At 34.1% G+C, this 16177-nt stretch overlaps 1 protein-coding gene across 3 annotated transcripts; it reads left to right on the top strand.

The window, feature by feature from the left end:
* Window positions 1–1078: 1078 nt before the first annotated feature.
* LOC100373103 (AP-3 complex subunit mu-1) lies at window positions 1079–15096 on the top strand. Of its 3 annotated transcripts, none has more exons than XM_085491762.1 (13): window positions 1079–1296; window positions 5013–5091; window positions 6201–6306; window positions 6803–6915; window positions 7913–8034; window positions 8563–8689; window positions 9333–9479; window positions 9728–9801; window positions 10536–10638; window positions 11393–11551; window positions 13019–13069; window positions 13292–13360; window positions 14033–15096. In XM_085491762.1, the coding sequence occupies exons 2-13, from the start codon at window positions 5023–5025 to the stop codon at window positions 14096–14098; spliced, it is 1206 nt and encodes a 401-aa protein (XP_085347888.1). In that variant the 5' UTR covers window positions 1079–1296; window positions 5013–5022; the 3' UTR covers window positions 14099–15096. The 3 variants fall into 3 exon arrangements, with proteins under 3 accessions (XP_085347888.1, XP_085347887.1, XP_002732152.1); XM_085491761.1 differs by lacking the exon at window positions 1079–1296 and adding an exon at window positions 1313–1486; XM_002732106.4 differs by lacking the exon at window positions 1079–1296 and adding an exon at window positions 1917–2043.
* Window positions 15097–16177: the final 1081 nt, after the last annotated feature.

Genomic DNA, 16177 nt, shown 5'->3' on the forward strand with positions numbered 1-16177 from the left:
CATTCCATGATGTCGGAAGTTTATGGATAAAATGGCACTATCGAACATACAGTAAAAACCCCTGTGTCGCACAAAACTGGCTGGAGTTTGAGTAGTTTTTTTTTTATTTATTCTGCAGATATATAAAAGTAAAATATAGGCAAGGCTTTGGCGAAATTTGAAAGACCAACTAATATTCTTCTCCCTGGTATTTTTTATAGATTTTATTTTTTATTCTGTTCGTCTGTTTTTTCCAGTTTAAAAAATATGAGCTCGCTAGAGCCTTCATCCCTTGTCTATTTCTTACACTAGATACCGGCCGATACCCCCCCCCCCCACCGCTCATAGGGAGTGCGTACAGATGATTCTAATTCCTGGGTTCCCTGTGGTACATATATGTCGCATAAATTGAGCTTTCTTCCATTATGGGTTGGCGGGTCGTTCATTATTGTTATTTATCTTGTAGCGTTGATAATACCAGTGGATTTGCTGTCACTGAAAAGCGTCCAAAAAATAGTTGTTATCCAACAATTTAACTTCTTCTTCTATAGTTTCTCCCTTATTCGTTTTCGAAAACAACATTGTATTCATATCCATGGCACAGGGCCTAGATGCTCAATAATGGGATACATTATCGCGAATAATCTGCTGCCATGACGTCATAAAATCCACTGGTATTGATAATGCTATAATGTAATTACTAATAAACATACTGATTTAAATTATGAGTGTTAAAATGTGTCATCCTTATACATGCGTCTATGGCAGAGGTATTATCAATAAGTATATTCTAAAAGAAGTTCAAATAAAAACAAACACGAATGCATTTACATAGTAACAAATTGTCGCATACGACTTGTTTACCACTTCCGTGTGACTGAGAATGTTCTAGAACCGTACTGTGTCTGGGTGGAATTTTTAGAAGTTGGTTGAATAGGTAATAGGGCACTGTAGAAGGCAATAGAAGGTAATGGAACATTCTAGAAATTTGTAGTAAGTTCCAGACTCATTATGTATGCTGATGTAATGGTCTATTTATAGACAGTGTGGGTATATATAGGGGAGTTGTTCAGCACTGAGGTCAGATCGGAGATCTCGTTGAATTGTGTTGGAGTTTAAGTATCTCTAGTTATTGGAGGTTTGGAGTTTTATCGAGTTATTGTACTTGATGTTTGCAGAGTATAATAATACCAGTACCAGTTGAAACCTCATCTGTTGACTCCGTGTTCGTATGTTATCATCGCCGCCAGGGAAGTCTTTATGTTACTGTTGCCATTTTGGTATTTGAACCATCACACCTGTACTATACCAATTACGGTAATATTACGTTGCGTGTGACACAAATGGTCAGGCTAGCACAATGCGATCATGATGCTGTATTTCACAAGAGAATAACTTACTGTTTTTGAAGTGTTGCAATTCTTGATTATTACTCAGTAGTGATTATAATAACGAACAAACAATAATTTTGTTGAATTTGTCAAATAGATAACAGAAATTAAATCAGGTATGGTAAACTCTTCTTCTATATAGGACTTATTTTTCAACATAAATTATTATATGGTATCTGTAGGGGGTGATGTTTATATTTTGCAAAACTGGCTAGAGGGGTATGTCAAATTTAATTAGAATAATGAAAAGGTATATCACAAATAGGTAATGCCGAAGAAGGGTACGTGAACAAATATTTGATTTTCAGAAAACAAAATCTACAACTCTTTGTGATCATTGCACGAAGTTTTTCAGTTGAACCGTATTAGTTATGGTATAATTTCAATGGACGTAAACATTACAGGTTGGCTAGAACAGTTTTACTCATGTGATCCCATCTTTAACAGAAATACATGTCGTTGTTGTTTTCACCGAACGCAACATCAATAGAAAAAAACAAAATAAAAACGTTTTTGGCCGATAGAGGTCGTGCAAGGTTATCGCGCATGCTCAGTGCGCATTTCCGGTTTTAGCTGGCAATCGGTGAAAGTCAACGTAATATTGTAATATTAGATGTCTGAAATTGGTATATAGAATCATGATTAATAGCTTATTTATTATAAATAATTCGGGGTAAGTAAATGAAATATGTTATTATCGGTTTCCAGTAAATAAATAAAGTGTTATTGACTGGTATGTGTTCTCCTTACGGATGTTTTGTGGGCGTCGATCGCCGCTGTTTCAATCATTCTCTATTTCACAGATTAATCACTTCCTGATTTCCACGAAAAAAATATCTTAGTTACAAGTACATCATTTACAGTTTCATATCCTGTCATTATTTATTTTTTCACATGATATCGGCAAGCCCCCACTCCCGAAAATGGGCAGTTGCCGAGATTTACACAGTACCAGCTGTTGTTCATTGTATTTGTAGGTTTTCGTTTGCTTTTTCTGGACTGGGAACTAAAGAAAAATGTCCAAATCGATAATCACATTAACCTACTATATATTATCTTGTTAACAAACAGAATAGACTAGGAGTGTATTTAGTGTTGTCTAGTTGAGCAATAAATGACCAAAACATTGTCATTGAGTTTCGTCGTTGGTTATATGAGAGAATTGTCCGCAGATAAAGTACCTCGCTGCAGTTCTGAAACGTAAATTTATTTTTTTACATTTCTTTTAAAATTGTCTGTTAACAGTCCGAGCTAATATGTATGTTTTATTAGGATGAAATCCATTCATTGTATCTCAGGCCACTGTAAATTTGAGTAAAATTATTGTTGATTAAATTAAATTATTATTTTATCTTTTTTAACTTGGCCTATGCTTTGTCCTGGTAGCTGTTGGTTGACTTGGTTCTATCTTACCCCATATATTAGGCTTTCATGAACCAGGGTTTGAGTCTGTATTTTTTTACATTATCACAATGACACATGCTAGTGGATTATTTGCTGGAATGTTATATACTTATGTTTGTGTACGCTTAATTTTTGCTTCTAAGAATTTTTTCACAATATGATGATTTTATGGCATTTGTTAAGACAAAATGTCACAAAGTTTGTCACTATCACAGAGAAATGTTCACTACTACAAAATTTAGTGATTTTCACTGACTCACGAATTTATCTCGTTCGTAATCAAAGTTGTTTACAGTATATATTATGTTGGAAACAACACAAAACATCATTAAGCTGCTACCTACAGTAGTCTACATGTACCTGTACATGTACAGCAAGAACATATGCATTTCCTATATCTGTATTTGATCTATTAGAAGCACACAAAACCGAAAAATAGTATTGATTGTATGATGAGTCATTAAACTTACAGGGGTTTCCAAATAGAAGGTGACTACAGGCAGTCATCAATAATGACTCATTAACCACATACCTTTCTAAATACTATGTTTAAAATAATATGAGTTGGACTCCTACTTAATTGAGCCTTCTAATCAAAATTTCAGGGGAAATCTTAATTGAGGTCTTAATTAACCAGAGCTGTAGATAATTATTTTGATTGATGGTTACACTAAAAAAGCTGGTGACAAGTTTTGTAAATTGTTTTGTAAATCCTATATATATTGGTATGTTTGTAGCTGGGCACAGTTAGTGTGTAGTCTGGTGTTTTGACCGAGTACTTCCTAAATTGTCAAGTTCAATGTTAACATATAGTAAATTTAGCCATTAACCAAAATCAGCTGTTCACAAACATTTGGATTTGTTAAGAATGCTGAATTAAAATCATTGAATACAGAGTCTTGAATTAATGGACTTTATGACACCCTCAGATTCTGAAACTCAAACTCAATCACAATCAAATTCATAGAAATGCTCAATAATATTCAGCTATTTGCAAAAAACTCTGATCCTGGTGAATAACTTTATTAATTGCTCCTTTATGCCACATACAACATATGTCAAAGCTACAAACAAAATATATACGATAATGAAACTTTAAAATACGAACATCTAATATACTCAGCTGTAATTTATAAGCACATACATTTACTAACAAAGCAACTACAGTAGTTAATGTCAGTGTGTTTGCTGAATATCTACATGTAAGCCCAGAGCAGACAATTTGAACATTTTTTAGAGCTGCTCAAGGTGTTCTTAAACTCTGTATCATTATAGTTCTTAAAGTGAAATTCAATTGTAACAAATAACTGAAATTCCACACTCCTGTTTTGTATGTATTTTTAGATACTGTGATTTATTCCATAAACTTTCGTATTGCATTCCACATCAGTGCAGGTCATAAACAAGGTGACGTCCAATTCCACATCAGTACAGGTCATAAACAAGGTGACGTCCAATTCCACATCAGTACAGGTCATAAACAAGGTGACGTCCAATTCCACATCAGTGCAGGTCATAAACAAGGTGACGTCCAATTCCACATCAGTACAGGTCATAAACAAGGTGACGTCCAATTCCACATCAGTGCAGGTCATAAACAAGGTGACGTCCAATTCCACATCAGTGCAGGTCATAAACAAGGTGACGTCCAATTCCACATCAGTGCAGGTCATAAACAAGGTGACGTCCAATTCCACATCAGTACAGGTCATAAACAAGGTGACGTCCAATTCCACATCAGTACAGGTCATAAACAAGGTGACGTCCAATTCCACATCAGTGCAGGTCATAAACAAGGTGACGTCCAATTCCACATCAGTACAGGTCATAAACAAGGTGACGTCCAATTCCACATCAGTACAGGTCATAAACAAGGTGACGTCCAATTCCACATCAGTACAGGTCATAAACAAGGTGACGTCCAATTCCACATCAGTGCAGGTCATAAACAAGGTGACGTCCAATTCCACATCAGTGCAGGTCATAAACAAGGTGACGTCCAATTCCACATCGGTACAGGTCATAAACAAGGGGGCGTCCAATTCCACATCAGTACAGGTCATAAACAAGGGGGCGTCCAATTCCAAGACCTGTGACTGAATGAGAGAAATTCAGGATATGGGGTATCTAAGCAACCACTTTCATGACCTCCATGATCTCTAAGTTCTTCCAGTATTTATCTCATTGGTTTTTATCACAAATATTTAATTGTCATCATTTTATCTTGTCCACATATAGGGATATTTTTATGGAAAAACACTGGAAGAGTGTCATTAATAAATCAGTATGTGATTATTTCTTTGAAGCCCAAGAAAAAGTAAGTTACCGATATTATATTATATTATATTTCTCAGTCTTTGAAATGTCTTTTATCACTTTTTTCAGTAATTTAAGTTTTTTTTTGTGTTAGTTTTTTTTTTATAACTTGTTATAGACTAAATGAACATACAAATGTAATTTTCTATTGGCTGTGCTCTTAAGCAAATGTTTGAAAAAACAAAAAAAAATGTTTGTTTTTTTTGTGTGAATAGTGATATGAGTTGACTTGGTCAACCAAAAGGGAAAAAGTCAAAAGATTATTACCGATACATGTTTTACCAAGTAAAAGAGCTTCTCATTGAATCTGTCACAGTCTGGAAGTCATATCAGTAGTTACTCCATTATAAAGATTGAATGATGTAACACTCAGATTTTTAAATATACCACTCAAGCCAGTTTCGCCAAAAATATAAGTGCCACCCCACATGCCATATAATAATTTAGGTTGAAATACGAGTTTACAATGTTTATAATTTATGTTGTTGTTGTTGTTTTTAGGCAAACAGACAAGTCTATATTTCTCCGCCCATCATAGATGTTACTTGCAAGGGAACCCTTGCAAGAATGACAAGTCTATTTTTTGTCAGAGTATACCCGGCTTTCGCCATGTATACACTCACATATTTTTATTAGCGATATCATTAATTTAGCCCAGCGGTTAGACGGGTTATTTTTATTTAGAGGTGCGCGGGGAACCTACATTTGGAACGACAATCAATCCGGCGACAAAAAATCGGCGACAATGACCAAGGGGGTGAGAGATGCAGCATTTTTCAAGAACCAATCACAAGACTGGTTAAGAACCAGTTGAGTGAGGCTAACCGAGTCGTAACCTCGATGTGGTTCGTAACCAGTCTTATGATTGGTTGTTGACGCATTCTGAACAGGCCACACCTTCAACTGTGCCGTGCGTTCGGGCCAACTGTTAATTATTCATAAATGGCGTCAATTTGTGTAGTTTTCTTGATTTATTCCACAGATATAGGTAAAATATATGTAAGGCTTTGACAAAATTTGAAAGAGCAACTAATAATCTTCAACCTGGTATTTTTTTTCCATTCTGGTATTTTATTTCACCTGTGTTATATATTCATATGTTGTTTACAGGCTGCCTCTCCAGATGATGTGCCACCCGTTATCAACACACCTCATCACTACCTTATAAGTATCTATAGAAACCAGCTTTATTTTGTTGCTGTGGTGACAACCGAAGGTACAAACATTATCAGGTTATTACATGAATATTACAGTGCACGCACAAGGAATGGAGCAGTATGGTAATCATGTTAACAAACACATAGCAACAATACTGCTGTTAGATTTCATCTTAAATATTCATAAATACACAACATGCCACAAACTGAATATCACATTCCACCCCAACTATGACTTCAACTTGAATGTATGCCAGTTTTGTATGCCAGTCTTGTATCTAGTGTGAATAAAAACATGTTGTGGCACTGACAAATAAAAATTATGTTTATTGGTGAAACAAAACAAAGGTCTCCTTTCCCGGTTGTCATGAGTCTTTTTTTATTTTCTGCTTTTGGGGGGGAAATATATTTTCATGTGTTTGCTTCTGTAGCAAATACTCCAAAGGTCGCTGTCTTAAAAATTGTAGATGAATTGCACTTTATGGTATATGTAAATAAGTTTTCATAAGTTTGCAGTTATTAGAATCACTTTGTATATCATGGATTATTTTTCAGTTCCTCCACTGTTCGTTATTGAGTTTCTACATCGAGTTGTGGAGACATTTGAAGATTACTTCTCAGAATGCAATGAAACTATAATCAAGGATAATTTTGTCATTGTTTATGAGGTGAGATGTTTAACTTTCTTGAATCTGTTTTGTGCGATGATGAATTATTATTGGCATTATGACAATGTAATGTACATGCACTTCTACAAGTGTGAATATTCTATAAACATAGAGATCACACTAGCTTTGATGGCAACATGTCAAAACAGTTTGTGTCTTTGAACATAAACATCTACTGTAAACTCTGTATTAGAAGCCTCGGCTTCTATTAAAATGGTACAATGCAACAGAGGGATGCAGCTTCTATTAGTGACCTTTACACATACGCGTAATTGTGATTTTTTCGTTCTCAATTGTTCAGAAAAAATGGGTGCGACTTCTATTAGGGATGCCGCTTCTAATATAGATTTTACAGGATACATTTATGCACAAGGCATGATTAAAGATGTGTTAAGCAAATATACAAATCATCACCTTGTTTTAGTATCAAAACAACCACATGCAAAAGAAATTCCACAGTATAAATACCATAAAAAATAACTTGGACAATATGACTCAGTTACCAGTACCACAGGACAAAGTCAGTGTAATAACTTGCATGTTTTAAACAACATAATTTACCGTCATACATTAATGAAATCAAACAACTAATTGTTATATATCGCCAATGCGTACTTTTTGAAAACACAAATCAAAGCTGACTTTGTTGTGTTCTATAACTAGAAATGTATTACAAGGGGTAGTTGTACTTTGTGTTAGTTAACATGCTCCTGATTTGAATTTGATAAAGACATTCGTATATATTAAAATGTGCCCGAAAAGCCTGTACAGATGCCTTTAATTTCATGTGTCAGTGCGATTCTGTGTGCATTTAATGATTTTCCAAAACATATTTTTTTGCAATATTTCAATAATTGTTTTGTCATAAATGTATATTTTTGTGCTTGAAAGTTTTCTACAAGACCATGTGATAACTTTGTCCAGTCTTCAAAATGGAGCTCTCTGCTAGTTCTGTCAACAAATATTGATATATTGTTACTCTGTTTTACTTTCATAGCTACTTGAAGAGATGCTAGACAATGGTTTCCCATTGGCAACAGAATCCAACATCTTAAAAGAACTTATCCGACCACCTAATATTATCCGCACAGTCGTTAACTCAGTCATAGGTGGCACAAAGTAAGTTTCTACATGATTGTTATCAAATCTCAAATAAATTCTCAACTAGAATCTTCTTCAAGGTCATCCACTACAAAACATGTCTCAAAAAAAACCTTCAAATTATTGAATGCCCCGTTTAGATGTTTTAGGTCACCTTTTAAAAATTAATTTTGAATAGATTTGTTGTTATTTCTTCTCCACAAATATGAATCAAAACCTGTAGACAATACGTAAAGCTGATTATCTGGTCAAAAACAATACAGACAAAAAATGTGAGAAAAAATAAAACTGATCAAAGAGTGACAAAAGTTTACTTTAACCTTCGAAGGGAGAGATGTATGATGACACTGTGTAGCATTTATTGTGATTTTAAAATCTATTATATTATCATTAGAGCTGATCTAATAATAAAATGCTATGACAAACAGGTCAAATATGAACAATGTGTGAAGACTAGATGATAACAATTTCAGTGACCATTTTTCTTCCATTTATGTTACCAATATTTTTTTCTACGTTCATGTGATGTTAATTTCGTTCTTGTAGCGTGAGTGATCAGCTTCCCACGGGCCAGCTGTCTAATGTACCATGGAGGCGCAGTGGTGTGAAATATACAAATAACGAGGCTTATTTCGATGTTATTGAGGAAGTAGATGCCATCATTGACAAATCGGTAAGATTGAAGAGATATAAGCTTCATTTGTAATAATAGTGAGTTTAATACTGTGAACATTGTAGCATTTTACAACATGTGTGTTCATTTGGTTTAGCTAACCTCATTTAGTCTTAGTATTACATTCATTGAAAAAAATTCCAATAAACGCAATCGCTACACTGTAGAGTCATTTTGTGCATAGACCCTCTAGAGGGTCTATGTTTTGTGTTAATAAATACATGTACTGGGGTACCATAATACATTTCACTTATTTGCATATCTGTTGTAACAAATGCTTATCAAATACTCATGTCATGTAATACATACTAATTAGTTGTTTATAAACACTATAGACAGTTTGCAAACACTAGATATCCCAACTATTGCTATTGAATGTACTCAATAAACCCCCAGTGAATACCGGTAGTCACTTTAATGATAGAATCTATTGGTTTCTTTTACAGAGCAGTGAATTTAAAACCTACCCCAGTGGTAGATATCTCCCTTACATCAGATCCGCTAAAATTAAACACAGTGAATATTTTTCCCGATATAGTACTGGTAGATGTATTAGATGACTCTTGTATTGAAATTTGGTGTATTTACTAAAAACTGTTGATATGTCACGTTTATTTACTGATATTGTCTTCTTTTGTTTCAGGGTTCACTGGTGTTTGCTGAAATACAAGGCTACATTGATTGCTGTATTAAATTGTCTGGAATGCCTGATTTGACGATGTCTTTTATGAATCATCGCTTGTTGGATGATGTCAGTTTTCATCCCTGTGTTAGATACAAAAGATGGGAGGTAGGCATGGGAACAATGTATTATAGTGTTATCATGGTGATGATCAGTAATTTATAGTCAACGCATCATTGGGGGAAAACCTTGTCTACGGATCACATGTTAATGTGTTTGAACTGGGCCTAGTTGACCCCAAGATTGCTATGTGATATAAAGATGTTCTCGCAAGCAAGTCAGTTATTCTCAACTTGTAGTATGGTCTCTATGCTGTACATGTATATATATAGTTTATTTGTTTCATTTCATTTCAGTCTGAGCGTATTATATCGTTTGTACCACCAGATGGTAATTTTCGATTGACGTCATATCATATAGGTTCACAAAGGTGAGAAACTTGATTAGTGGATCTTAAATTCTACTGCATGTGTTCTTTTTATATTCTAATAGCATTTGTTCAATTACAAGATTTTACTGAAAATAAGACTGATGTAACCATGTAATGTTATTTAACGCATGCAACACATCAACCCCCTCTTTTAAAGCCCTTATTGTGTTATGGTTATTCAATAAGTAAATCCCCAGGAAATTTATTGCTAAATCAAAGCATTGCTAAATGCTTTCAATGCCACAATATTGATATATAAATAATTATGAAATACATATGTCACTATTTTAGTTTCTGTTGACATGAATAATATTTGTCAGATAATTTTAATTGCATCAATGGATGCCACTTGTGAATTACATTACATTGCACACTAGGTTCTATTGAATAATTGAATAAATACAAACACATGATAGTTACTATGGAAACAAATATCTTGTGATTATTAAACCTTGTAGTTTGAAAATGCCTCCCTGTGGCAGCCATTTTGAATCAAGATTATGTGACTTCAATTCTTATATGGGAGCCCCAGGTTCTTATATGGAACCCCAAATTCCTTATATGGGAGCCCCAATTTTTTTACCATTGGAAAAGAATCCAACTAAATTTCAAAACATCCTACAATAAAGAAAAATAAAGAAAATAATAAATAAAATCTGAAAACAATAATTTCTATAAATCTGCTTTCCAAATGCTGATAATCTCTACGTTTTGTACATTGTTTTCAATTGCAGCATGGTTGCCATACCAATTTATGTCAGACCACAGATGTCGTTTAAAGACAGTGGTGGTAGGTTTGACCTGACTGTAGGACCAAAACAAACTATGGGAAAAACGGTAAGTCTTCATTATCTCTGGAGATATACAATTCTTGAAATCTTGTCTCCACAAATGTACATTCACTATGATTTGTTTTCCAAACATTATTCGTTACTATCGATATGATTTATTTGATCTTTTCAAGTAGACTGCGATAAGAATTTAAGAAATACAAAAAAAAACAACATATTTTGGCTGCCCAGTTTTGGAATGTGACTTATTTAAAATTGGATGCAATTTTTGACTGGTAACATTTTTAAAAAAACAAACCCAAAATTTAAGAGAATGGAAAATATTAGGCATTGTGAAAAATAAATGGAGTGGTAAGGTATTTTTTTTTGGCTAATATATTCCCATAGATTTTGAAAGTTTAATCGGTTCGTCAACAGAGGGCGCTGTGCAGTGGTGAATTAAGACTGCATGCTGACAAGATGCATAATTTTTTATAACCTTATCGTACTAGTCAGGGGCAATATGAATGTTTTATTTTATTATCTACAGAGCAAATAAAGTAGCAAAAACTTTGTAAAGGTGTAGTCCAAAATCAAGTAGAAACCTGTTAATATGGGATTGTACTTTTGAATAATTCACCCACAAGAACTGCACATATTTGGAGAGTTTATTATAAGAATACGTCAAAGTATATGTGAATGTTTAGTGAGATATAAAACATTCTGAAATGCATACTAAAAGATTTATTCATACACCATTATTTATATGTAATTTTCTATAATAATGTATAATCTAGCTAATTTTAATTGTTGTCCTATAGGTTGATAACGTGGTGATTAAAGCTGAACTGCCGAAAGTTGTATTGAACGTCAACCTGACAGCTACGCAAGGAAACCATACGTTTGATCCCGTCAATAAAACACTGACGTGGGAAGTCGGTAAAATTAATCCACAAAAGCTACCAAGCATCAAGGGTTCAGTAAGTAGTGGATGACGTTTTTTTTTTTTTTGTTGCGTTGATCATATAATGGTGTTGATGTATATATCCCACAATGCACCATTAAATAATGGAAGTAGGTAATTGTAGTGTCCCACAATGCACCATTAAATAATGGAAGTAGGTAATGTAATTGTAGTGTCCCACAATGCACCATTAAATAATGGAAGTAGGTAATGTAATTGTAGTGTCCCACAATGCACCATTAAATAATGGAAGTAGGTAATGTAATTGTAGTGTCCCACAATGCACCATTAAATAATGGAAGTAGGTAATGTAATTGTAGTGTCCCACAATGCACCATTAAATAATGGAAGTAGGTAATGTAATTGTAGTGTCCCACAATGCATCATTAAATAATGGAAGTAGGTAATGTAATTGTAGTGTCCCACAATGCACCATTAAATAATGGAAGTAGGTAATGTAATTGTAGTGTCCCACAATGCACCATTAAATAATTGAAGTAGGTAATGTAATTGTAGTGTCCCACAATGCACCATTAAATAATGGAAGTAGGTAATGTAATTGTAGTGTCCCACAATGCACCATTAAATAATGGAAGTAGGTAATGTAATTGTAGTGTCCCACAATGTACCATTAAATAATGGAAGTAGGTAATGTAATTGTAGTGTCCCACAATGCACCATTAAATAATGGAAGTAGGTAATGTAATTGTAGTGTCCCACAATGCACCATTAAATAATTGAAGTAGGTAGTTGTACCCTTTGGTATTTATACAATATAACCAGTTGTTTCTCAGATGATAGATGTGAACAGAGCAGTAAAATTTAATATTTGTCAAAAACATCTTGTTATATTGAACAATTTTGTATATATTATAACAATGTTCACTAATTTTAATTAATTTCAATTTATGTGTTCCACTGATACGCAAGAATTGCTGGGATGTTGTACAAATCAGTTTTATTCCGTGTTTAAATCCTTCAATATAAATTACCTAATTTTTTATAATAATTTGAAAATATCTTAATGGGGTGTGCTGTCAGTGCAATTCTATGGTGCTACTACACAGTGTGGATAAATTCTGATACCTGGGCACAATGTCTGGCTCTACTGTGATAGGCAACAAATATCAATTGCATTTACAATATATCAACTTTTAATCAAATATTCTCTTACTAGTAGTGTAACCATCAATCAAAATAACTATATGTTACATGGAGATTTATAGTGAAAAATAGTTTTTTTTTTTTTGGTTGTATCTTATTTGAAATAAATTTATTAATATATGTAATATATCATTCAGCTGATATAGTTTACAGTCAATAGCGAACGTTTATAAAACAATCCTATTGTACAAGCAAATGGATGAAGTAGCCAGACAAGTTTTCTGCTGACCAGTTGAACTGCCTTAACACTGCAATGTTTGGATCAAGTTTAATTTGTATTTGTCATCAATAACAACAAATGATGTCATTTTGTCAACAGATGAATCTACAGAGTGGATCTCCACCACCCGAAGCTAACCCATCTATCACAGTAAGTATTCTGTATTGAGTAATAATAATCACAGCACGGCAAGACACAATGACTGTGGTGGCTTGGATCCTGAGTGAAAGAACACCATACCCATACAAGGATAAATTCTTTTGCAATTCAACGCCAATCTAACACACCTGTGGAATTCAATGCCAATCCCTGTTGATTTTACTATAAAGAGTGTACCCCTGGTAATCGTATTATGATCTCATGGTTTTGTAGGTTCAGTTCACAATACAGCAGCTGGCGATATCAGGGTTAAAAGTCAATAGGCTGGACATGTATGGTGAGGTAAGAAACATCAAGTTGCCAGTTAACATATCTGCATGTTTAAACTGCTGATTCATACATACTGTTGTGCATATTTAGGTTAATTATTTTTGAGTAAAACAACTCTTGCATTACAATTGATTATTATAATCGCAATTTACAAGCCCTTCACAGCAAAATAATGTGCACCACTTTGTTAACTGTAAAACTTCAAATGGGCTGACAGTGAAAGTTAAAAAGACTGCTAATTCAAATAAATATAGCTGCATTTGAGTTACTGAGAATTGGAAAAGGTGATAAGAATCTGTGGGTTCCACTTGTTATTTATTCTATTTGCTTTTATTATATGCTGACTTATTTGTGTTCTAGGCCTTGCTTTCAAGCTCCCTGCAATGATACAATATGTATGGTTAGCCAGTGCTCAAGTGAGGCTTGTATAAATGGCCAACGCATGATAAGAGCATCTATGTTCTATGTGAAATGATTCAAGCCTGTTTCATTTCTCATGCATGCCTCCAATAAGAGCATTGTTTTTCTATAATTACGCTCTGTGTGTGATGATCTGAATGAAAAATAAATTTAAATCTTCACAAATTCACAACTTACCACAAATCTTGAGATATGTTCTGTGTCAGGTGTATGACTTCTGTAAATATGTATAAATAAACACAATTTCTTTTTTTATATTTCCAGAAATACAAGCCATTCAAAGGAGTAAAGTATTTAACAAAAGCCGGCAAGTTCCAAGTACGAACATGAGGTCAGCAGTTCAAGAGAATAAAAATAGTTCTAAACAATAAATGTTTTATTTATTTGACATCAACAAATATCAGCCTAGTATTGTCAAGAGGAAAATAAAAGTTATCTTTGTGAATAGAAACCAATGTGAATACATCATGGTTACCATAGCACCACCCAGTTGATGATATTAGATTACAGTGTGCATGCTGAACACAAAATACTGAAAGAATTGTTCATTTTACAGAGTGCTGTTCAGTGTATAAGAATGTATTATATTAACAAGTCTCAGGACAAGGGACTAGAAAAGGTGTTCAGTTTTGACAAGTTTCCTATATCTGCATCCAGGTCAATATAGAAAAATTCAATGTGCATTGCACAACAACCATGCTTCCTAGTTGTTATTTTCAATTAGTTAGGGAGTCTACTTTCCACAGTAATGATAAAATCAGACATGTACTTATCTGAATTTGCAACTAACGATACATTGTAAATTGAGACAAAAGGAGAAATGACATTCATATATGCTGATGTCTATACTCCAAGTCATAGATAACTTGTCACAACATTTTATTTTCTGGATTTTAATACACTGATTACTGTAAGTTGTTTTATTTTCATGTAAATTAATGAATTGAAATCCAACAAAAATGTATCAAAAATGTTTTCAGCTTAAACATAATTCCAGCTGAAATAAAATAGACAACAATACTTAAAGGGTGACAGTCATCAGAAATGTTTGTGCTCAAATTTTGTGTAGCATGGGACCCATGCATTATGACAAGTTTCGAAATACATATTATATCGCTTCATCGGCAAATCCACAAATGTACAATTGATATATAAATTAGCAGATTGTTTTGATGTATAGGTTGACTAATGTATTTGGATGGATGGATGGTCATTTGTTCAAAATTAGCACAACAAAATTATAGCATTCATCAACATGTTTTTTTTTTCTTATTTATACATTGTAACGTAATGTAGTTGATTTGTCTATTAAAATAGTCCACTCTGTAGTATATGGCTTCCAATGTAACACCTACTATTTTGTGTAGCTTTAATTTTGTGTGGGATGCAAAGATATTTTCTAGCAGTGGGAATTCTACAGGGAATCGCAACTTTCAGTGGGACTCGGGATTCACAACAATTTTCACTGGAGTCCTAGGGAGTCACAGCAACTTTCACTATGTCCTAGGGAGTCTCACTAACTTCCACTGGGGTCCTAGGGAGTTGCAGTGAACTTCTCTGGGGTCATAGGGAGTCACAGAAATTTTTCACTGGAGTGCGAGGGAGTTGCAGCAGGCTTCTCGGGGGGGGGGGGTCATAGAGAGTCACAGAAACTTTTCACTGCAGTTCTAGGGAGTTGCAGCGGGCTTCTCTGGGGTCATAGGGAGTTGCAGAAATTTTTCACTGCAGGCCTAGGGAGTTGCAGCGGGCTTCTCTGGGGTCATAGGGAGTCACAGACATTTTTACTGGAGTCCTAGGGAGTTGCAGTGACATTTACTGGGGTCCTAGGGAATCGCGATCATGCAAATATTTGTAGAACGTATTATTGTTATTCAGCTGAAAATTAATTTTGTTCTTATACAATGCACTGTCAGTCTTACTCAGTGCAATGTCAAACTTATTGAAGATGGCATGGAAATTTTTTGTTTTTGCATATGACAGCAGTATCATCTTGTGCATTACTGATGAGTTCTCGCCCAATGTCTAGTTGAGTTACTTCACTTGTTGCCATAAAATCTATGCAGCACTGTTGAGTAATACATATGGTACATCACACAGTTTTCTAGGCATTTACACATACTTTTATAGATTTGGTTCAGTCTGTATACTGTCCTGGTGAATAAGTTTCCAGCAGATATCAATAAGCCATACCATGTACATCTTGAGTAAGGAATGGATTATATCACACATGAGGACTGGTTTCTAACATCGTTAGATAACATTAAAATTCATTCGTTCATTGTTTGGGAAGCAAGAAAAGTGAAAATTATTTGATTATAAAGTTTAGTACACCTACCTAAGGTCACGATCAGTTATAAATTATTTTCTGTGTCTTTAGATTGTTTGACGGCATTTGCCCTATTGAATAAT

Source organism: Saccoglossus kowalevskii, chromosome 17, assembly GCF_978046115.1.
Source record: "Saccoglossus kowalevskii chromosome 17, keSacKowa6.1, whole genome shotgun sequence".
In the NCBI taxonomy this organism is placed as follows: Eukaryota; Metazoa; Hemichordata; class Enteropneusta; family Harrimaniidae; genus Saccoglossus; species Saccoglossus kowalevskii.